Below are 24,726 nucleotides of genomic sequence, written 5' to 3'. Positions count from 1 at the left end.
AGTTGTTATCGGCGAGCGCCTATAATGTCACACACGCAATTTCATTTCGTACCGTTTTGGCGTTTGTAAGTCAGGCCGAAGGGCCATGGGTTCTGTGTGTGCTAAATTTCCAATAATGGGAAACGTTATTTGTTTTGGTAAAATATTCCATCGGTGGTCACAGCTGGCGGGGGTGGTTTTGCTGGGAGGGGAGACGCCCTAGGAAATGAAATGTGGCCGAGGATCAGAAGGGTTATAGGTGAGAGTGCAAATGTCAGCCGTCCCTAAGTGGCGCTCCTGATTGCGCTGGGGATGAGTTAATCACCCGAGGGATGGCATCTGACACGCGCGTACGCAAAGACAAAGGTCCCTCCTCCCCCCCCCCGCAGGATTTTGGGGCAAGTGCTGCCTTTTGGTGGCCGGGACGACACACGAATGGGGTGGGTGGTCAACACCATGCCCGGCCGGGCTTTGTCTCCCCCATCGCTGATGTGTTAGGGCAGCAGGTGTTCGTTTAAGGCTGAGTGGACCGAGGGGAGGACCAGGACCGGTTCAGAAAGTCGCCACTGATAACCGCAACTGAGCATTGTCGCCGCGTTGCCTGGCGCCAACCAATGTACCACCACTCCTCTTTGGCATTATATAGTGTACACGGTATGTACACAAACATGCACACACGTACACACAACGACAAAGATCACCCCTATAGCCTTAACAGATTCCTGTGGTAAGTGCTGTTTGCGAGCACTTATTAAGGTCGACACGGCATACAAAGAAGGCGGTGGCTGGCCACCACTACGCCCTCCGCCGCCTTTGTCTCGCCAGTGCTGATGTGTTACACACCGCACTTAGTCGCCATTCAAGGCTGAGTCTACATAGGGGAAGCCCAGGACCGGTTCAGATATGTGTGACTGATGCTGGGTGTGAGCTGGAAACAAACTCGGGCACGCACACGTACACACCCGATGCCTACACACAAGCGCACGCACAAACGCGTAGACACATTTCCCAAAATAAATCTGCAAAAAAAACCTCACTCCATTAATTTTAGTAAATCATCCGCGACGCCGTAAATTGACTCACTTGGGCCCAGGCTGCAATTAAATCCTGGAAACGCGGATCTCAAGGAATAAACACGAGAACGAATTTTGTGCCATTTCTTTCAATCATAATATCACATGGATGAGCAGGCAGACAGACATCTCATACTGACAGACAGCCAGGCAGACAGATACCCAGGCGGAGAGACGTATAGACAGACATCTAGGCGGATAGAGAGACATACATATAGCTCGGCAGACAGACTGACAGATATGCAGAAAGACATACAAACAGACAGCCAGGCAGACATGCAGACAGCTCGGACGACGAGACAGACAGATACAGACATGCAGACAGACGGCTCGACAGACGTACAGATAGACATGTCTGTATATGTATCAATCCATGAAAGAGCCCACGAGATACACCACACGTCTCCGTTATAGACAAGCGAATTGGTAATTTAATAAAGTAGCAGCTACAATATAAACTAAAATAAACTGGCCAAGCACTCTAATGCAGGACCCTCATGAAAAAAGAGTCTCGAGACTCAGTAACCGTAACCCTAGGATGAACGAATAACAATGATTACTTTTATTGCCTCGATTATCCCAAAGACGGAGACCCCCCCCCCCCCCGTATAGCCTTTAACAGACTGTTGGGGCAAGTGCCTTGAGCGAGCACCGATGGAGGTCGGCACGGCACGCGAGGAGGTGGGGGTGGCCTGCACCACGCCCGGCCAGCGCGCCAGCTTACTCGTTTGAGGTTGAGTCGACCTAGGGGACGCCCGAAACCAGTGAAAATAATTGCCGCTTTCGTTGGTCATGAGCGCGAGTCGAACGGCAGTGGCCGGGTTTGTCGCGGAGTGTGCCACCGCTCGCACAACACAACAACAACAACACAACAACAACACAACAACAACAACCACAACACAACAACAACAACACAACAACAACAACACAACAACACAACAACACAACAACACAACAACAACACAACAACACAACAACACAACAACAACAACACAACAACAACACAACAACACAACAACACAACAACAACACAACAACACAACAACACAACAACACAACAACAACACAACAACAACAACCACAACACAACAACAACAACACAACAACAACAACACAACAACAACAACACAACAACAACAACACAACAACACAACAACAACAACACAACAACAACACAACAACAACACAACAACAACAACACAACAACACAACAACACAACAACAACACAACAACAACAACACAACAACAACACAACAACAACACAACAACAACACAACAACAACACAACAACAACAACACAACAACAACAACACAATAACAACAACACAACAACAACACAACAACAACAACACAACAACAACACAACAACACAACAACAACACAACAACACAACAACAACACAACAACAACAACACAACAACACAACAACAACAACACAACAACAACAACACAACAACAACAACACAACAACAACAACACAACAACAACACAACAACAACACAACAACAACACAACAACAACACAACAACACACGCAAATGCAGCACCTTCCGACGACAAGGCTCGGGGTGGATTGCGTTCGATCGCAAAGCGACTCTTCTCGCGTCACCAGAGATCGCTCCGCACGCGAGCGCCTTTGTCCGGCAATGAGCGCGGAGATCCAACACCTGCTGCGCGATGGGTCAGGCGAGAGCTCTTGCCTCCAGAATTAATTGCTCCGTCGTTAACGAAGTCAAATTCAATGTTCACCCCGCTGTCTGATTCCAGGACCTTAACGGAATAATCGACAACGTGACAGATTTCACGACTGAGCTCTCATTATTGCTGATGAACGATGCTCGGGGCCTGACCGGAGCTTAATTTCTCATGGAATATTTTATGGTTAGCTGGCAGTCTGGAGTAGGAAAATGACGAACAGACACAGCCACAGCAGCGAAATGAGGCATACTGGACGTGGTGTGCCGTCGACGTAAATATTTTTTTCTTCCGGGTCGCTAGCCCAGACAGACCGCCTTGCTCAAATGAAGCAGCGGCCCGAACGTTGAGCCCACCCGAAAAGTTCCGGCCCGCGATGTCTTTATCCGCACCGATTTAAATGGATAAAAACAACGCCACTTTACGAGTTCGCCGCTGGTTCAAAACAGCATCGCCACGGAAACCGGCAGCGTTTAAAACCGCCTCCACGGAGAACGGCCCGGCACTTACGCCACCACCACCCACGCTTATCAGCCTCCACCCTCGTAGCCGTAGCAGCATCTTATCCCGGCAATTTGCGCTTTAGTGCTGAGAAGAATGCGCAGCACGCCTCCAGCAGCTACCTACGCGTTCAGCCGCTAAAAAAAAAAACACACATTCGCTCTCTTGAGCCACGTACGACTTCTGGGACAAGTGAAATGTTAATAGCATGGCAACGTCGAAGACACCGGCGGTGTAGCCATCAAGCGCATCGGAACATCAACAGGTCGATGTGCACATCTTCATGAATGTAAAATTAAGCAGAGGCCACAGGAGTGAAACTGTGGACATGTAACCCAAACAATGGACCATATAGTAAACCCATTGAGACTCATCGAGTTACACAGTGACCCGTAGAGATGCATTACAGACAAGCCACAGTCGTGCGACTGTGGACATGCAACCCACACTACTGTATAAACTGTATAGTAAACCACTGTAATCTTCGCTACTTCAAATGAGGAGGAGGAGCAAATCTTCACGAATTATCTCCTGAAGTCGTCGAGGCCAGCAGACCTCGACACTGGCGTTTTAGCTCCTGAACATTTTGCTGCCAAGAAATGAACAGGGACCACACGGCAAGCGAGGGCTTCTTAACGTTTAAGGCCCCCCCATGTGGATGAATGGAGAAAAGGGCTTAGGGGTTTCTCGGCGCCCTTCGAAAGCAGTGAACGCGGTCCGACTTGAGTTTCATTCCCGATCCACGGCCAACAATTTTGGCCCTCGTGAAATATGGTCAACCACCCCACTATTCCCGTCTTGAAAGGCATCTGAGAGTGGCTTGATATTGGGCAGTAAATGCTGATAGTTTATTACGATGATGGTCAATAATAAAATAATACGTTCATCTACGAATTAATCAGATTTTATCATCGTCTATTTATATTTCCAGATGTGTACCATCCAAGAGCATGTAAGCAAACCACTTGGGATTGGGTTTCATCTCTTGGGGTTCATTAGCAAGAGTGAGGCTCGAAACATTTACTACTGGAGTTTCAGATGTTATTGGCAAGAGCACTCCAACATTACGATGGGGCCTTGTTGGCTGAAATAATTCCTTTCGGCCAATGAGTTGATGGACACAAAAAATGTGAATATAAACTTGTTTTGTGCCCAAGGGGCAATTGTAAGTAAATGTTATTACCTACAACACTCCGCTTCTCCTGACGCGGTTATCTGGCTTGACCATATCAGCCATACGAAAGAAGATGTCCCACAATTCTCTAACGGCATTATCATGACATTTTACACCACACAGCGACAAGGATGTTTGCATAAAGTTCAACAAAGTGGCACGACCAGAATTCCTGTGATGGAAAGTCTGCTTCCATCAGACCTGAGATCAACTACAGCTGTCGTTGTGTTGTTCGTAATGCATTACAATCCAAGTGTTATTGTAAGTCCAGCTAATGCTTCTGTAATTGTAATCATCATTGACCCCTGGTTCGGTCACTCGAGCTTAAGGTCACTCCGGGGATCGATACAAAGCTTCGGTCCGAGGGTCGCTTCATTTGGTTGATCGCAGAGAGCCTAAAACGCAACTGGTGGGCAGTGACCGCCACCACCACCACTACCACCGCCGCCATCACCACCACAGTCATCACCACCAGAGTCATCACCACCGCCGCCACCGCCGTCATCATGATCAGTACCGCCACCATTTGACCGTCGTAACGATCGGCCTCGCTTTGTGAGTCGCGGCTGTGAGCAGCTCATTGACGTTTCAGTCAATTCCGCTGACAAGTCACGCAATTTCTCCCATCAACAGAAGCCCTGCAAAGATAAGACTTGAAATCGCTCAACCGTGCCTCACGATAACGCCGGCGCCGGGTTATTGTACAACGCTGACAAATTCCATCCCGGGTTTTCACAATCGTAGGCGGCGCATTGCAGGTGGTTTAATCGTTAATTAAGTTACGTTTGTGGAGCAGTCACAACGAACGATGATGACGATGGTGACGACGCGCCGGTGTTGGGTTGCCATGATCGGACTAATTCTCCCAGGAAGGCACATGGACCCGTAAACTGCGGTGAACATTGAAATGATTAATTTAATCCCCTTGGCCTGGGTCCTCTGGAAAGGCTGAAGCGGACTTTCTAGCCAGTGGGCCGGTGGTTATTGTGGTTCCAGCGAAATGGCGGCACATTTTATCGCCGGGTTCCTTGCAGTCGCAGGTGATGCGTGTAAAGTGGTTCAATCGTTAAATGACATTGCCATTGTGAACGGGATTATACAATCCTCAGACCAATTGTGACGGGAAGCCACGTAGGTTTCCAAACTACTGTCACATTAAAATAAATCATTCAATTCTCAAATGAATCGCCAATTAACTGACTTTATTGCAACGAATCGTGTAAGCCTGGAAAACCTGAACTGGACTATACAGCTATACTGCCCTGGAATCACATGGAGCCCGTTAATAATTCTTTACACGTGACGCTAATGCAATTGTTTTGATCATTTTCGAATGTGTGACCAAAATGTGTTAAATTAGATTCCTCCTGACCGTAATTATCTTCTATTTGTGGCAACGTGCACGCACCACAGTAAATACATTTTCAATGAATAAATGTCAAAGTAGGAATGGCCTCCCAATGATGACGATGCACAGCCACTTGAGGTCTCATCACAAATGACCCTTTATCCACACGATCAGCACGCATTTGTACGCCGTACACCCCGCGAACGACTCTTCCGACCACTCGGAAAAATAACAAAGACAACACGTTCACTTCACAGAGGCCCGGAATAAGTTGAATTTAGAGCCTCAATCAAATCGCATTTTATTTTGCCAAATAGGGCCCACGGTCCGCAGAGTCCGCCACCACCTGGACAAAAAAAACAAACGCGGTGACAGCCGCCGCAGCCGCCGCCACCGCCTCTACCCCAGCGCTACCTGGCAACACACGAGGCACGCGCCTCTTCGTCAGCAGCAACATTTTGCTTCTGCCGAGAAGGGGCACGGCCACAATTAAAACGGCGGCCGCGGTGTCACAGAAACCCCTAACCTCCCCCCCCCCCCACGGGTTAAGATGCAGTGTTGGTTTAAAAAAAAAAGTTACAGGAAGCGACGGCCGCTAATTCGGGACAGATGGCGCTCAGTGGAGGGGCACCGCTCTCTCTTGTTAGACAGCGACCCGATTGGAATAAATCGCCACGGCCGCCCTCGTACAAGGCAATAATAATAATAATTAGGCAATCCATTTCCCTGCCACAGCAGCAGCCCTCGGAATGAAATTAGGACCGCGAATTTTTGTTTTACTGAACTGGGAAGGGGGGGGGGGGGGAAGAACACATACTTAGCTGTCAATTAAAACAAAATCACAGCTGTCATGCCTACTTTCTGTGTACGCATGGCAGAATAATTTCATTGCGGGTTCACTGACTTCGTATCGTAATTAATCGTTTGCGGGGGTGGCGATGGGGGGGGGGGGGTAAGGGGGTGGCCTGGAGGTTGGGGGGGGGCGTGTCCCAATTTTCACCTCCGAGGATAGACAGAACGAGGTTCTTGATTGCCTGCCTGGCTTCCGAAAACGTATTTCTGAAATGCATCATCAGAGGCAGCGTCAGTCGTTTGAGATTAAAAAAGAAATACAAATGTAATGTTTCCCCTCTGAGCCGCTGCTCAAAATATTTATGTGCGGAACCGGAGGTGGTCATCCAAAAAGAACAGCGGCGTTGCTGTTTGCCATCTCCGTTGGCAGCCTAGAGGCAGCGGTGGATCCTCTGCTTTATTTTTGTTGGCAGTCCCCCGCAGCAGAGGATGAGCGTCTCGTCGGTGAGTCCGACAAGGGCCGACGGTCCGGGACCTACAACCTCCCTGGTCGCAGCTCGAGCGCTGCGTGTTTTGGTCGTAGGGTTCCTTCCACATTACCATGGCAGCGGCCAGTACACTCAGTGCGTCGCAAAGATCCCCCGTGTAGCCTCAACAGACTGTTGGCGGCAAGTGCTGTTAGCGAGCACCCACGAAGGCCGGCACGGCGCACGAGGGAGCGGGTGGCCAGCGCCAAGTGGCGATGCTTACACATGGGACCAGGTAGTCATTTGAGGCCGAGTCGACCTAGGGGATGCCCAGGACCGGTTCAGATATTCGTCACTGGTGTTCGCCGAGAGCGGGAATCGAACTCGGATCGCCGGGTGCGTAGCGCAGCGCGGCGCTAACTGCTGCACCACCGCTCGCCACACGAACACGAGCAGTCACTGCGTGGTTGGTTGTTTTTTCTACGCGCAAAACATCTTGAGCGTGTTCGTGCGCCTATTGCCATGCACCTCCGAGCTATTCGAAGGATCGATACGATGTGACATGCCTCTCATTTATTTCGCGCGAGAGAGAGTTTATATATATATTTTCATTGGTCTCTTACCGGTCCGTTCAATTATTCATGCGCAATAAAAGCAGCGTTCGGGCCGCGTATTTGATTTATGCAGTTTGTGGCCACGTGCCTATTTAAGATAAAAAAAACCCCGATCTCGGATGCCAGCGACCTTCCCGTGACCTCATTATGCTGATTCAAGTCAGACGCCGCGTCACGGAAGTCGTGACGGAGAGCGACCGGCCGTGGCAGCGGCCGCGGATTTCTTAAAGAGAGCGGACAACTGCGACTTGGGACGCAAGATACTGTGGTTCAGCTTCAATTTAAGCGAATTTTGCACTTTTTACGAACGTAATTTAAAAGTCTACGAGATTTCACACTCGTATGAGCATTGAGAAATTGGTGCTCATTTTGTGTTTAAAGCCAGTGGTGGGAATTCCTCATTCCCATGCCGAGGACGCGTCTCTCTGCGTAGCACAATTATTGTTGACTTCCCCACAAAGTGGTGCTCGTTTTGATCAACTTCCGAGGGATGATGACCCGAGGCAACTCCCCAACACAGGATTTGAACTCGCAACCTATTTGGTTGTGAACCACTCGCTCTCCTGCCGCGCCATCAAGCCAAGTCAACTAATCGCTGGCAACGACAATTCAAATACAGCGCCGTATTTATTACTATCTGCCGTGGACTAATGAACCAATTATTCCGCCATAAAATTCAACTTCTCGCTGGCCCCAGTGCCCCAGTGCCAGCCTCTTTCCCACTCGAGGGATGCCACGTGTGGCCCACGCGAGCCAGGTGGTTGCCGCCCACACGATCGCGTGGGCGTGCGCGTTGCACGCGCCCACTGATTGCTCGCTCGGGATTTATTACCCAGGACGTGCGCTGATGAGGATTTGATGGGGGGGGGGGGGGGTCGTGATTGATGGCCTCGGGCTGGAAGGTCGCGCTCAGGAACGCGTCTGTCCCAGAGATCCCGTACCCCCTGGGAAACCGAGCGGTGGCGCTTAATTTAATCGCCGCTCAATTTATTTGGCTCAATTTTACGGATTTTTTTCTCCTAAAGTTTCTAGTTTTCTGCGGCGGTTGTTTTTCATTTTGTGTGGGGAGGGTGGGGGAAACCAATTCGGGCGTCCGTCGACAGTCGCAGGAGATTCAATTCGTCGGCAGCCGCGCTGCTCTGTCGTTGTCCGTGTGCGCGCACGCCACGTGTCGCAGACTTCTAGCCACGTGTCGCAGACTTCTAGCCACGCGTCGCAGACTTCTAGCCACGCGTCGCAGACTTCTAGCCACGCGTCGCAGACTTCTAGCCACGCGTCGCAGACTTCTAGCCACGCGCCGCAGACTTCTAGCCACGCGTCGCAGACTTCTAGCCACGCGTCGCAGACTTCTAGCCACGCGTCGCAGACTTCTAGCCACGCGTCGCAGACTTCTAGCCACGTGGCGCAGACTTCTAGCCACGCGTCGCAGACTTCTAGCCACGCGCCGCAGACTTCTAGCCACGCGCCGCAGACTTCTAGCCACGCGTCGCAGACTTCTAGCCACGCGTCGCAGACTTCTAGCCACGCGTCGCAGACTTCTAGCCACGCGTCGCAGACTTCTAGCCACGCGTCGCAGACTTCTAGCCACGCGTCGCAGACTTCTAGCCACGCGTCGCAGACTTCTAGCCACGCGTCGCAGACTTCTTTGCCACGCGTCGCAGACTTCTAGCCACGCGCCGCAGACTTCTAGCCACGTGCCGCAGACTTCTAGCCACGTGTCGCAGACTTCTAGCCACGTGTCGCAGACTTCTAGCCACGTGTCGCAGACTTCTAGCCACGTGTCGCAGACTTCTAGCCACGTGTCGCAGACTTCTAGCCACGTGTCGCAGACTTCTAGCCACGTGTCGCAGACTTCTAGCCACGTGCAATCGTCTCAGACTCGGGCTTAGACTTTATTTCGGCTGGTAAGGCTCATTGAGCTAAATCGCTATTTCATCCATAATAGAGGTTTTGTTTTTGGGGATAGATCGCGTAAATATATAGACGTGTCGTTAAAACCCGCCACCACCCGACACACCCAATGAGCAAGGGTTGACACGTAAACAGAACGTGGCCATCTTCACTGGCACAGCACTAACCGGTGTGTTGGAGAGCCAAGCCACAACATTTACAATCTGAGTACGATGTTTTAACGACACATTTTTATATTTACGCGATCGAACCCAACAAAAACCTCTTATGGATGAGATTGGTCGCGAAAGCCTACGTGTTAAACTAGCTCTTTCACAAAGACGACCACATCCCATTTTCAGCTGGACCGGTCCGGAATGCTGTTCGTACACCACGTCCCTCTCGCCTCATGTTGTCCTAAACCTGTTTGTGTGGCTCTAGCAATATAGGGTGCAGGGTTATTAACGACAGGAAGGTGTGCTTTGTACTCCAGCAGTAGTGTCTTACACCTAAGCAGCGTTTCCAGCAAATATGAGGGAAGAAACTGAATCCCTGCTTTGTAACTCTTCCAGAAAAGTTCATTCGTGTGAGGGTGGCTGAGTGACTCAGTGGTCAGGGCGCTGCGCCAGCACCGGTGAGAGCCCCAATTTGAATACAGGTGTTAGCTGTCCCATCGACAATATCTGCACAAGAAAGCTCCGCGCGTTGTTAAATTCGGTTTGTCAATTTATTTGATTAAAACACAAAACTTCTAGGTCTGGGGAAGAGAAATCATTGGGTTCGTCTGTCAAGCGACAAATACCATTCTCATCCCAGTACTGGACCATCCTGAAACAGAGCGTGAAAGCTCAATGAATAACTACTGTACATGATGTTACATTCTCAAATAATTTACCATACGAAGGATTTTAATTAGATATAATACAACATTTGTTTCAATCGTCGCTCTGTACTCCCCCCCCACCCCCCGATCTGCAAACGGCACTGACCGGCTTGGTGAAATATGGTCAACCAACCCTCACGAGCTGCACGGCATGGGGAGGCCCTCAACTGGCAGCTCATAGAGTTAGACGCGTTACAAAATATTCATTGCCTCTAAGCGACCACTTTCTGCGCATTGTTTACACTACGTTTTGTTTAAGCGGATGCCGTGTTTTTTTTATTACTCAATGCAGTGACATCGTGTTTTAGACCGCATTTGCATTATAATTAACATGTCAGATTTCAATAAATATATATTTTTGACCTGCATCGTGCTACTTCATTATTAAAAAAAAAGATCATTTTGATATTGGGATAAAAAAAGATCATTTTGATATTGGGATTATGATCTGCTATCTATTTTTTTTTAATTTCGCTTATCTGTTATTGTTTATTATTGATTTATTTTACCCTGACTTGTTGCGTTTGTCGGGAAAGCGGTGGTGTTGTTTTTTCTTGTTGATGAAACCCGATTTAAGATATTCTTGGCTCACAGGGTATTTCAAAATAAACTGACACTGACCTGCAACATCGCAATGGGCTTTATATGAACAATGTTATGCAGCATAACTCGAGCACTGTGCAACGTAAATAACATCATCGCTGGGAATTTTCCACAAATAAGAAAAACACATTTTCGCAGGACAAATATTGCACATTTTTAAAAGCAAAAAAAAAATAATCTCTATGAAACCGAGAGGCTGACGCCTGCCGACTCAGCCGTGCGGGACTGACAGCGTGCAATTTGGGGAGAAGGAAGGGCCCTAATTTCATCAATCACGGGGCATTACGAGGGCCAGGCATTCTCTGAGCGATCGCGACGGGAACTCACCGCTCGAACAGATGGCGACAACGATCAGCAGCAGCGAAATCATCGGCCGAGAAGAATCCATCTCCGCGTGGATCGTCCTCCGAGCTCCGAGGTTCGGTGAACCAACTCCTCCCTCGATCTTCGCGTCTCGTTGCCGACTGCGCGGAGGCATCGTGACCTGCCGTCGGAAGCGACAGACGGCACGACAGTCGTTGTTTTTGTTTTACCCCGGTCCGTACTTCGGGATCGGAGTCCCGTCAGCGACGTTGAACCTTCTGGAAGCGCCCTGGAACTGCCCTGGGTTACACCGACGAAGGTCGACGCGGTCTGCTTCGAATGGCATCTGGACTTCGCACGGAAGGTGCGGTGGTCGCCAATGACCACGACTGAACATCTGTGGCCACTGCTGGACACCTGCGAAACTACCGACAATCTGTGAAAAAGAGCCTTGTAGCTCATCGGATTTCTACACTTTAAAAATTATTATTATGATTCGAGATTACCGGTGGAACGTATGCCTCGCGAACAACGGGGAAAAACGACAAGTTTGAATCACTGCCCCGGGTCACAGAGTTCATTGTTTAACCCCTTTAACTCCCCCCCTAACCCCTTGCAGTTGCAGCGTCTTCCACGCTTTTAGCGACCCCGTTTACAACGCACGAGATCTACAGCACAATGCATTTGTAATGTACGATAACTTTCTTCTAACTGCGAAAAGTACACCTCCAGATTATATGACGCACGGCCTCCCCCACACACGCGCCGTGTTGACCGTGCAAGTTTGGGGTGCGACTTATAATCTGGCAGGTGGGGGGGGGGGGGCTCGTCAGTGACCAGATTGTGTATAACTTCCTTGGCACCGGCGACACACGAGTTTGGGGGGTGTTTGTCTAATTTTCCAGGGCGTCTTGTAATCTCGAAGAATGCGCTAATAAATACGTTGCATTACCTCCTTCCCGTTCACATTAATTCAAGCGGCATCCACCTCCTCGATTTTGTGGGGAAGCTACGGTGGGTAGGAGGGGGGTAGTGGGGTGGGGGGTGGAGGGGTGAGTGACAGCCCACTCGCCCCGCCCTCACCCCCACCACTCTACCTATGACGCGTCCTCTTCATGGTTACCGTACACGGGACGGAGCAGCTTAATTTCTCAATTTTCTCACGGCATGGATTTTTCTGTTGGGTTTTTTTTTGTTAGTTTGAAATGTTTTTTTTCTCATTTTCTGGAGCTCAGCCCCAAGGCAGCAGCAACCGGCCTGGAATTGCGCAGTGCTCGGCCGTGAGCGCGCCGGTGGCTCGCGGGAAGGCAGATCGGACACGTGAAGGGATGGCGACGGTAATGGTGATGCTGTTTCATGAAAAAAAATCAACGAGCACCCCTCATGCTCGGGGGAGAGCGGGCGGCCCTGGCGTTAATGCGTTATGGATTTCCCTGCTGCGAAACATAAAAAGAATCGTCATCCCGCCCAACATTAATTAGGCGACGCTCATAAATGTTGAAAATATTTCTTCAGAGACGCGGGGAGGGTGGGGGGGTGTAGGGGGTAGGAGGAGGCCGCAGGGCTGCTACGGCTGCTGCCTCTTTGCCGAGTGGGGTGTTAGAATAATCTCCATCAAGAGGGCTACGGGATCAGGGGGTGAACGTCGCGAGGGTACGGGTGGTACGCAGGGTGGCGTAGAGATGGGGTTGCGCGTGCAGTCGCTCAAATTCGGACGGAAAGGAATATTCGCCAAATCGTGGTATTGGCCGGAATTTGTAAATATCAAGTTTATAAATAAATTTAAAAAAACTTGAGGAGACTTACGCAGAACGACCATTGTTTTTTTTCTTAGCAATCCATTGTTTCACGTTTGTGGATCGCTCTCCAAATGCTGAAGCAGTAATATATGCACTGGCGCGTTTGCTCACGTGACAACTTAATATATGTGTAAAAAAAAAGATTTTCTATCGATCAATCGATGCATAGTCACCACCGTCTTCATCCACGATCAATCCACTGCTGGATGTGGACCTCCCACCAAATCAGCAACCCATCGCATGCGCATGAGTGCACGAGTGGATAGACCATGACCGATGGTGTTCTTGGTGATCTTTGTTTTATTTTTTTGCGGGAGGCGGGAGTGGACACGCCGAGGCTGAACTGCGTCGTCAGCGCAGCTCGAACTCCGCTCGTGGTAAACGCAGTTGGCGTCTCGATTTACGCTGAGCGGCGAGAAAAATCCTTAGAACGTCGATGCCGCCGCCGATAGGACCTCTCTCGGGCCTCTTGGGCAACTCATTAAACACACACCGCTGGAGGGGAGAGGGATTAGGGCGGGGTGGGGGGGGGGGCAATGGGGGTGGGGGGCTCAATTCGTAACGACCACACTGCTTGAGCCTTATTCCTTTGAGAGCCTAGGTTCGAGCCTCGGGGCTGGGTGACCTCTGGGGGAGAGCGCCATTGTTTGAGTCGGGTTCATGGACATCGTGGACTTGGTAGCGCGCGACTGATGAATACAAAACCGAGGCAGAGAGGTTGAGCGTGCCTGTAGGAGGCAGTGCAGCAAGTAGGTTGCTGCCGAGCTATTTGTGTGGTGACGTGACCAAATCGCCCCGTACTTGCACGCGATCACTTCTTGGCCAGATCTCGGGAGATAAGGAGTCATTGAGCCTGGATGGTTGACCACCTTAAGTGAAAGGTGTTATAGGCTCCTGCGAGACTCCATTGTGAGTAGAGGGCAGTGCAGCTGCCTGCCGAGTAGCGCATTCAGTACACACACACACACGCAATGTCATCTCACGTTCGATAGCATAGCCACATCTGAGTGAATTCAAACCGCATGGAACGAAATTTGGGTAGAAATAGGCGAGCCGCATATGCGCAAAATCGCACAAACCGAACCCACACGAAGCGAGGCAACCCTGTACTTACATGCTCCCACTTTGATGCTTCCTGCTTTCCCCAGCCAGCAATGACCTGCACGGTGAAGTATGGGTCAAGTTGACCACCCACGACCCACACGGCATAGGGAGGTCCTCAACCAGCAGTGGACTGGCAAGGGGGCGGGGTGTACGTGAGACTGTACAGAGGAGTGTGCGCGTTCTTCTCTCGCACACAATCGAGTTCTCCTGTATCCACATTTTGCCTTGGTTTTTGTCAACACAAAAACTAAAAACCAGTTGCTCAAAGAAAGACTCGGTCAAACATCCCGATGCAAGACCCTCCTGAAAAGAAGCATTGAGTCTCACGATTAGACAAATTGTTGGGTGATGCTGCATCGGCAGTGGTATGCAAGCACAATAAAAAAAACTCAAAACGCTCGTCAACAATACTGCCTTAAAATATATAAAAAAATATATAATCGGCGACGTTTCAGGCAACGGTCCTTCTTTACAGACCCCAGTGATGCTTACAGAGGCAAATGGATGATGAATGAACGATGCTTGTCGTAGGAACAATCGTCAACGGGGAAGACGTCATATTATTGATAGTTTAAGTTGATTTTATTTGTTCCACGGACCAAAATCACTCAACCTATTTATTTGGAGGGGGGGGGGGGTGGGGGGGGCGGGGCTGTGCCACTGCGGTGTGATGGTTAGCGCACTGGACCTACGATTTCCAGAGGTCGCTGGATCGAGTTGATCACCCGACGTGGCATTTCATTACTGCTTCATGTTACTTAGAACGACCCTTTAGAGATATCCCTTCCAAGCTATGGAGCCATTCAAATGCTTTGAGAGTGAATTGCAGATCCACTCACCGGCCCATTCACGCGCTCACCCGCTACCCCACCCACTCAGCCACCCACCCGTATCTGAGACCCATCTAATAGTTCCCTTGGGGGCCGTCCATAAATGACGTCACGCACCTAGGGGGGGGGGGGTGGTCAGATATTTGTGACGATGTGTGACGAGGGGTGGGGGGTTTTAGAAATGTGACGTCACATTAAAATGCGCAACTTTAAATGAATATAGACAACACGTTCTACTTCATTTAATATTATTTTTAATAAATGTTTCATCCTACAACATCAGAGTGCAGCGCAACATTAAATACGCACTACAATGACAATAGTTTAAAGCGATTTGAAGCACTTTTTTGGGGGGGGGGGGCAGAGCTTTGTGACGTCATATTTGAGGGGGGGGGGTCTGACTTTTTGTGACGCCGTGTGACGAAGGAGGGGGGGGTCAAAATCGTCCAAAATCGCATGACGTCATTTATGGACGGCCCCTTGCCTGTCAAAGCAGCAGTTCACCAGCATTGACTCGAGCAAGCCCGACTTTGCTAATGAGACATTAAATGTAGAAACCCATACGGAGTGTTGCCTTTTTCGATTTAAAGCTTTCGTGACTGCAAGGATTCATCATCTTTGGTTCTTTCCGTAAAGTCACGTAGAATGAGAAAATAATAAAATAACACAATAAAATTCTCACACAGAGACAATTTCAACCGAGAAGATGGATTCTGGCTTAGTAACCATTGGAAAGATGTTTTAAACCATTTCGGTTCTTAAATAATTGTATTTTACGAGGACCTTCAGACCGCAGCTCTTTCGCTGGCACTGACTCTTAATACCTCTCACACCACGGTTAATAGTATGGTTTATAACATGGAGTATAACAGAGCCTCGCAGCTGTTTCTCCCCTCCTTCCTCCTCCGCTCCAACCATGGATGGACTCGTCCGTCTGAACGGGGCTCGTAGCTGTCCGTGGTGCTGAAGTGGAAGGTAAGAATCCACCCGTTTTTTTTCACCATATAACATTGTGATATAACATTGAGATAGTTTATATTTTATTTTTTTATTGGTTTACTATATGGCATTCATTATATAGTGTAGTGTATACCCAGTTAATGTTAATAGCTCAGCTTATTGAAGAATATATTGAGTACATTTATTATATTGATGTAATTTAGAATTAGGTTTTTCACATCGGTTTACTGTATGACAGTTGAGTTTTTGCAGCCCCCTTTGGCGTCCATGTACGAGGTGCCTCTGTGGATGTGTAGGCTTTGACTTTAACATCTATTTCTGTGACCAGTCACAAGCTAATCCCTTAGCTATTTCAATGCTAAATTTCTAGTTGCCTCTGTGGATGTGTAGGTTTTGACTTTAACATAGCCATTTCCGTGACCAGTCACAAGCTAATCCCTCAGCTATTTGATATGTAAACCCCCTTTGTCAAGGTGCCTCACTTGTGGATGTGTAGGCCTTTACTTTAACATCTATTTCTGTGACCAGTCACAAGCTAATCCCTCAGCTATTTGATATGTAAACCCCTTTGTCAAGGTGCCTCACTTTAAAAGTCGCTACGAATCTTAACATCGTTCATTGAAGCTCTGTCGTCCCGACAGGTCTGTACCTTTCACCTGAAGACGGCCGCTTGCGTTGTGGCCGAAACGTCGTGAGAATTTTATCGTGCTATTTTTTATTTTATTCTCATTCTACGTGACTTTACCGAAAGAACCAAAGAAGAGGAGTGTTGCCTGTCTTGCATCAATGCTGCTGAAATTATGCACTCCCAAAAGGCTGTGCGGCTGATGGATAGTGTCAGGTAGACGTGGATTTGTGTTTATGGAGAGATACATGTCAGGAAGACATTGTCTGCTTATTCATTTTGTATGCAGTGCAATGTCATTCATCCGCTGTTGTGGAGCACGTTACGTTGTAGGCCATTTACCGGTGGGCCTTCTAGACTAAGGCTATAGAGCATCATTAGCCAGGCTTGTTTAAAAAAAAGGATAGCGTTTGGATGCCAGGTATTGCTGGCGTGAGGCCTCCATCTTCCTCATGGGGTCCTGTTCAGTGCAAAAAAGAAGAAATATTTGTGCTGAGATGTTGAAACACCAAATAGATACATTTTGCAAGGCATCGAATCTGCATTAACCACACATACTTGTGGCAAAACATGCAAACATAATTATGCTCCGATAATATATGCATTGTCTTTAAAACTGATTGGCCTACACCAGAGATAGTCTTCTTTTATGGCCTAGTCTCACAAGTGTTAGACCAGAGAACGCCTATAGGTGAACAGCACAAAGATAATGCAAGTATCGGAGCACTTATAGCTTCGGGTCGAGCAATTATGCAGACTTGATGCCTTTTATTGCCAGAAAGGGTAAAACCAATTCGTATTTTTCAGATGCTTTTTTTGATCCTGGCAAAAAGGCCCCATAGATACAACATGCGTGCCGTTGTGGAGCATTCATCATTATCCGTGATCTGTCCACTGCTGGATGACGGAGCTCCCCAATAGGCGCCATCTCTCACGATCCTTCGATGCAATAAGCCGCTCGGCGCCCGCACGCAGGGATGGCCTTACTGCTCCGTCTCCCAGGGGGACGTCCTCCCGGGTTGTGGAGCATTCGGAGGCCAAGTAACAATCAATGGCAGTGGATTTGCTCGTTCGCGACCTCCCGCTGTGCGTGGGTTGTGGACGCTGCCGTCCAAGCGCCGTGATTGCGCCTCGCCTTGTGCACGTTGCTCGGAGGAAAAAAAAAAGTCCGCGCCCCAAGTCCGTCTCGCTGTGACTTCTTTGTCGAGGAATAAGCCGCCAATCGCACAACTCCGCGCCCACGCCGGACTCAAAATTCACAGGCGGGAATGGGGAAGGCTTCTCGAGGCGACCGGCAATGACAAAGGGAGATTTCTTTTCGTCGTATAAGACAAACGCAACACATTCTTCAATAGCGCTGTGGCTCTCAATGGGGGAGGTGGTGGGGGGGGGGGGGGGGGCGTGTATAATAAGCGACGTTTCAGCCAACGGCTCTTATTCACAGGCGGCGTTATTGACGAGCACGTTGAGTTGTTTTGTATTGCTCGTGTTGCTGCGTGTGAATCGCTACCAACGCAGCATACATTTTCATAAACCTGTTATCATCAGTCGTCGTTCCCCTGCACCCCCCCATAGCCAACGCGATAGTTGTGCTGAGTTCCCCGCTTGTTTCCCATAGAGAGGACTGTCAGGACAAAGCTCTAGGAGCCCACTGACCTCTATGGCATCACATTTTTTGCTATGTTTGATTTTTATGTTATTCTAAGTTCGATTTTCGACAATATATTAAATTAAGTATTTGGTATATCCTCAACTATTGGGAAAAATAATAAAAAAAAACATTTAATCCATCCTTAAATATCGACGACATTAAACACGTCATTTAATATGTTGAAAAGTATTGAGGATATCCGTGCTAAAAAACACGTGCATTGGATCAATCATATCAACAGACATGACGACATACATAACAGATATGATGACATACATATCAAGACATGACGACATACATATCATCAGATATGACAACATACTGAGCCTCACACAAAGACACCGGAACCATCGGCAGCAGCTGCCGGTGAGAAACTGGCCGTAGACAGGGCCCGGTGGGTTATTTACAACAGGCAGACAACGACACCCAGCAAACAACGTGAGAGTCCATTGCACGGCCCTGAGAGACACTCAACACCACGAATAAACCGCGAGTGCCTGCAACGCATGCGTACAACGACTTGACACACTGCTCTTGAGATGGCGCTTTGTTGAAGACACGGAGACCCCCACTGCAACAGCCCCGAGTCTCCCCCTTATATACCGACACGAGGCCACGCCCCCCTTCTCGATCATTCTCGCTGACTCCGGACGCTCGCTCCACCGGCAGACTCCACCGTCCTCTTCCGTCACCTGACCACGCTCACCTTCTCGAACAATCCCGTAGCCACCGGTCCCTTCGCACTCACAACTCATACTCCCTGCTATTACCTCCCGTGGCCACTAGTGCATTCGCGCTGTAGGCTGACACCCCTGGCATTACCTCCCGTGGCCACTAGTCCCCTCACACCACATGCAGCCTCTATTGTCACTACACTCGCATGCATGCATGCACATGCAAGTATTCGCAGGGTGAAATTGCTGTTTCAATGAACGTATGTGTAGTGGGTACAAATAGAGAGAGCGAGGCTTCTCTGGAGGCAACACGTTTATTATAACATCAACACCCTAACACAAAGGGGTAGTAGCTGCCCCTTCCACCAGGTAACCTAACGAGGTAGTCCCTCTGGGCTAACGAGGCCCTAACACAACTGGGTGAGACTGGACCCCGACTCGGGTCCGGGTCTTGTCTTGAGGGCTTCTCTTCAGGATGACGGCTCCATGACTTCAGGTGAACAACAGCAGCCGGACCCGTTCAGGGGTCCGGCTTTCTAGTCAGTCCCGGGGCTTCCTCCTCCCCTGGCCACGCCTCCCTTCTCGAACCTTCGAGAATCACCTGGAACCGGTCCCGGGGTCTCCAAGCCACCCTCTTTTGGGGCCCCTCCCCCAGTACCTCCGGCCACCAGTCCTCCGTGTATCATCCGGAGTGCCATGGCCCCCTGTCACCCCTGCGCCACTCCAGGCGCACGGAGTGCAATGCCCTGCAGCTGCCGCGCTGTCGGTGGTGTGAGCAGAGCGTCTCGTGCGTCACGCACAGGCCGGCTTCACGTGCAGTGGCGTCCGCCGATGCCATTGCAGTGAATGTCCAGTCAGAATAATGAGCGGGGGGACAGGAAGAGCTGAACATTTTGAACAAATGTCATTTTCATTCATACATAAGGGGCCGTCCATAAATGACGTCGCGCGATTTTGGACGATTTTTGACCCCCCCCCCCCCTAGTCACAAGGCGTCACAAAAAGTCAGACCCCACTCAAATATGACGTCACAAAGCTCTGCCCCTCCCCCCCCCCCCAAAAAATATAAAACATGCTTCAAATCGCTTTAAAACACATTCCTGCGGAGGGAGCTGGTAGGAACGTTGGGTTGCTCGGTCAATGGCCAGGGTCAACGGCGGCACCACGTGGTGTATTCCGCAAATATTCCCGACTGTGAGGGTGGGCACAAGCCGGCGTGAGTAGGTTAAACGTTGAGTTTTATAAGGGCACCACGGGGTGACCAGCCTCTCCCCACCCAGCCCTTCCCCACCCTCCCTCCCCACCCAGCCCCTCCCCACCCTCCCCTCCCCATCCAGCCCCACCCCTCCCATTTTTGGATGCATGACGGACGGACACAATAATCCCCTGTGGCCTGGTGTAACCAGGAGGTTCCTGCCAGTACTATTGTCATTGTAGTGCGTATTTAATGTGGCGCTGCACTCTGATGTTGTAGGAGAAAACATTTATTACAAAGTCTATTTAATTAAGTAGAATGTGTTGTCTATTTCTTAAAAGTTGCGCATTTTGATGTGACGTCACATTTCTCAACCCCCCCCCCTTTCGTCACACATCGTCACAAATGTTTGACCCCCCCCTCCCCCCCCTAGGTGCGTGACGTCATTTATGGACGGCCCCTAAACAAGACAAATATACTTTTGGGGCAAGTGCAGTGAGTGAGCACCTATGAAAACCACTACTCGACACACGTAGAGTGGTGACGCAGTGGTTCACACATTTCATATCACTCATTTATTCTAACAAATAATCAGAGGAATTTGTGTTTTTTTTGATATAGTGTCTGCATACAAAGGGTATCTACAGACACTTCTACAGAGCAATTCTCATAAGCAGACAAAAACTGTTCAATTGTGCATATTTTGTTTCGGCAGGTGAGAAATCTGCTGCTGATATTGTGTGTGAATTGCGTATCCTTGTCTTAAATTCACTTCCAGAGTTATGAGAAGACTGACAAACACGTTCACTAAATTCAGCGATGACGATGCAGATTGTTGTAAAATAAATAACCGCAAGAGTCAACGTTGATTTGTTGAACCGAATGAAAACTCAAGAGACCAGGATGAATCTCATGCGCAAGCGTGACCTGGGGCATCAGTCTAATGCCAGTAGCAAGCGATGATTGCTGCTACTGCTTGCGTGACCCCTATTCAGTAATCTGCGGTGTAATCTTCCAATTTGGCAAATTTGAACGCCGACGCCGCCACACAAATGGCCTCCTCTCGCGAACGACGTCAGGGGGGATCTTTAACGCCCACTGCGATTTTTTTTCCGCTGATTTTTTTTTTGGACCAAATACACCAAGGTGGGAGTAGTTGAAGATCATAATAGAGGGTTTAGCGTTTTTAGGGTTATGTCGGGTAGATATAAATGTGTCGTTGAACCCGCCACCACCTGACACAGCCAATTAGCAAGGTTTGTCACGTAAACAGAACATGCCAATTCGTTACTGGTACAGCACACCGGTGTGTTGGAAAGTAAACACATAATTTACAATACTCTCCGACACACCGGTGTGCTGAACTAGTCACGAATTGGCATGTTCTGTTTACGTGACAAACCTTTCTAATTGGTTGTGTCAGGTGGTGGCGGGTTTAACGACACATTTCTATTTACGAGATTTAACCCAAAAAAATCCCCTCTATTGTGGATAATATTGGTGGCGAAAGGCTACGCGTGAAAGTGGAAGAGCAAGACGCTATGAATCCGGCGACCAGAGTTCGATTCCCCGCCACGGCTAACACCGGTGGTGAGTGACATCTGAACCGTTCTCTGACACCCGCGGCCTGCACCCATCTGCCCTGACCATTGTAGTCCCTCTTCTTTATGTGGGAGTTCGGAAAAAAGCAGCGGCAGGCTGCAACTGCGCGCGTAAAAATTGTGAGCCAGTCCACGGAAGCAGCCGGGGTGGCAAATGAATGGAGTCCGCTTGTTCCATCAGAATACGCGTCTTGCATTGGGCGCATTCGCAGTTTGGTGGAGTCCTCTGATCCTTCCATTTATGGAGGAAATATCTCCACACCTCTCTTCTCGTACTCCACGTGGTGTGGTTGTTGTTGTTGGAACGTGGTTCACTGCGCTCCTGCCCAATGGCGTCGGGGTAGCAGAGAGGACCCAGAGCTATCTTCTGTGTACTTAAGTAAGGTCAGACAACTGCAAGATGTGGAGCAGCTTTCATACAGCAGTGGACTGAAAAGGGGTTCTGCGTTATTAAGCTTATATAGAGAAAGACAAAGATCCCTCCAAAAGCCTAAACAGACTGTAGGGGCAAGTGCTGTTAGCGACACCTATGAAAGCCGGCACGGCACACGAGGGGGTGGGTGGACAACGTCATGCCCGGCCGCCTTTGTCTCCCTAGTGACGAAGTTTTTTACACATCGCACTCGTTTGAGGCGATGTGAGGCTGAGTCGACCTAGGGGAGGCCCGGGACTGGTTCAGATAATCGTCACCGGTGAACTTGACTCGAGTCGCCGGGTTCGTAGCGCAGCGCGCTAACCGGTAGACGACCACTCTCCCCATGCACACACAAATACACAAGAGACACAGGTCCACTTGAACGCTTTGTTTTCAACATCCCATAACGCGAGCTGTAAAAAAAAAACCTCTCAAAACAAAGGTGGCCCGTGGAAGCTCTGTTTCCCCAACAATGCTGCTCACTTGATCAAAAGGTACCCGGGGATGGCTGAGATGATGCTCAACTCTGGGCGGCCACGTGACAAATCGCTTTAATACCCGTGAGCGCGGCGCACACGGGGACGCGCCTGAGCGCATGCCGCGTAAAGGCGCAGCCCCTGCAATTTGCTCGCTCACACAACTGCTGGTGGAAGGCACCTCCAACTAGCGAGAGCTCCCGAAAGAGTCGTTGGCCTCCTCGTCAACGCTAGCCAGCCGTCATGGGAGAGGTGGGCGCACCTACATCTGACCCCATCACACGCGACTTGCCCACCGACCGCGGTGTGCCCGTGTATAGGGGCCGACCATAAATGACGTCACGCGATTTTGGACGATTTTTGACCCCCCCCCCTCGTCACACGGCGTCACAAAAAGTCAGACCCCCCCTTCAAATATGACGTCACAAAGCTCTGTCCCCCCCCCCCCAAAACCATATTTCCATTTTGAAAATAAAACACGCTTCATATCGCTTTAAACTATTGTCATTGTAGTGCGTATTTAATGTGGTGCTGCACTCTGATGTTGTAGGAGTGTTGTTATAACAATTAGTGTTGTTATAACAATTCTATATTTATTTAAAGTTGCACATTTTGATGTGACGTTACATTTCTCAAACCCCCCCCCCCCCCTTGTCACACATCGTCACAAATGTCTGACCCCCCCCCCCAGGTGCGTGACGTCATTTATGGATGGCCTCATACAGCTGGGCGGAGCGATGCGCAGATGGGGTATTTGAGAACCCTGCACCGTCGTTTCAACTGTCGTGCCCTGAGGTTGGATCGAACCGGCGACCTCTGGAACGTAAGCCCACGCAGTGTGCCAAACCATTACAACCGCGGCATCCACCATCCCCTATATACCAGGGGGAAATCGAAATAAAATTGTGCACGTAAAAAAAAACCCCGAAGAAAATAAATAACTTAGAGCGAACAGAGTGGGTCAAAAAGGGGAGTGTCGAGACGGTTTTGACAGCGGCGAACAGAAAAGCGCAGTGGAGTGCAGCCGACAAGGCGGGACGCGGTGGTTCGCTGTTAAAACGGGCGCACAATGAGGGGGGTGTCCAGGCGGCCGGGCACTCGGAGCAGCGCCGAGTCTCCTCGAGGCGCCGGCGTTTTGTCGACTCGCACTCGATAATGCGACGGCGTAAGCTCGCAGACCCGGCGAACACCGAGGTTTGCATTTCGCTGCGTGAGCGAGGCCTTCCCATGCCACTTTCCAGCTCCCCCCCACCCCCAATAACAATCCCCCCCCCTGCCACCACCACCACCACCACCACCGAGCTTCACCCAGAAAAAAAAACCACGCGTGGATCCCCAGCATTATTATTTCCTGACAAAGCGCGCGCAGAGAGAGAGAGAGCGAGCTTTCAGCAGCCGAGCGGTGGCTAAAGTGACGCTCCAAGGCTGCTCTTTCGTTATGGATCGATATTGAAATAAGTATCGTGGAAGCGGCGGCATCTCGCCGGCTCTCGTGAAATTCATACACCGAAGGGTGGATGGACTAGGGAGAGAGAGGAGAGATATATGAGAGAGAGAGAGGAGAAAGAGGAGAGGGAGACAGGAGAGAGAGAGAGAGAGTTCATAGAATTATATACGAGAAGGTTTTAATAAAAAATAAAGTAAAGATTTAAAGACGAAACTTTTATAGGGCAGCATTTTGGTTCTGCAGGGTTTTGTGGACTGCAAAGTTACAATCTCACGGCAGCGGTGTAAATCACGCAGAGAGCCATGCACTGATGCGCCGGTCCGCCGATTAAAAATGATGCTTCTATTCTCGCCCGCGATGGATTCGTTGAGTTGTGACATCATCGATTGCTTATAATTCACGGCAAATATTTATGCTAAACTTACACGGAGGCTAAATAAAATGAATTTTAAGGAACGAATCAGGAGGACTTCTCCAAAAATCTGTTTGTCGCCTGATGAAGCTAGTTGTAATTACTGGCGAAACGTCGTACTCAGATTGTTAATTTTGTGGCTTTGCTCTCCAACACACCGGCGTGCTGTACTCGTGACGAATTGGCCACGTTCTATTTACGGGAGCAACCTGACG

General features: G+C 49.6%; 1 protein-coding gene across 1 annotated transcript in view; it reads right to left on the bottom strand.

The window, feature by feature from the left end:
- Positions 1–24,726, bottom strand: part of LOC116947536 (contactin-2-like) — a 93,484-nt gene that overhangs the window by 52,800 nt on the left and 15,958 nt on the right. Inside the window, exon 2 of the mRNA XM_032963402.2 lies at positions 11,347–11,503. Within this exon, the coding sequence (XP_032819293.2) occupies positions 11,347–11,497 (151 nt within the window). The 5' untranslated portion in view covers positions 11,498–11,503. The remainder of the gene's footprint in view (positions 1–11,346; positions 11,504–24,726) is intronic.

The sequence above is a fragment of the Petromyzon marinus genome, chromosome 30, assembly GCF_048934315.1.
Source record: "Petromyzon marinus isolate PM22_M1 ecotype Great Lakes invasive population chromosome 30, UKy_Petmar_22M1.pri1.0, whole genome shotgun sequence".
Classification (NCBI taxonomy): domain Eukaryota; kingdom Metazoa; phylum Chordata; class Hyperoartia; order Petromyzontiformes; family Petromyzontidae; genus Petromyzon; species Petromyzon marinus.
This window is presented reverse-complemented; position numbering and strand designations above follow the sequence as displayed.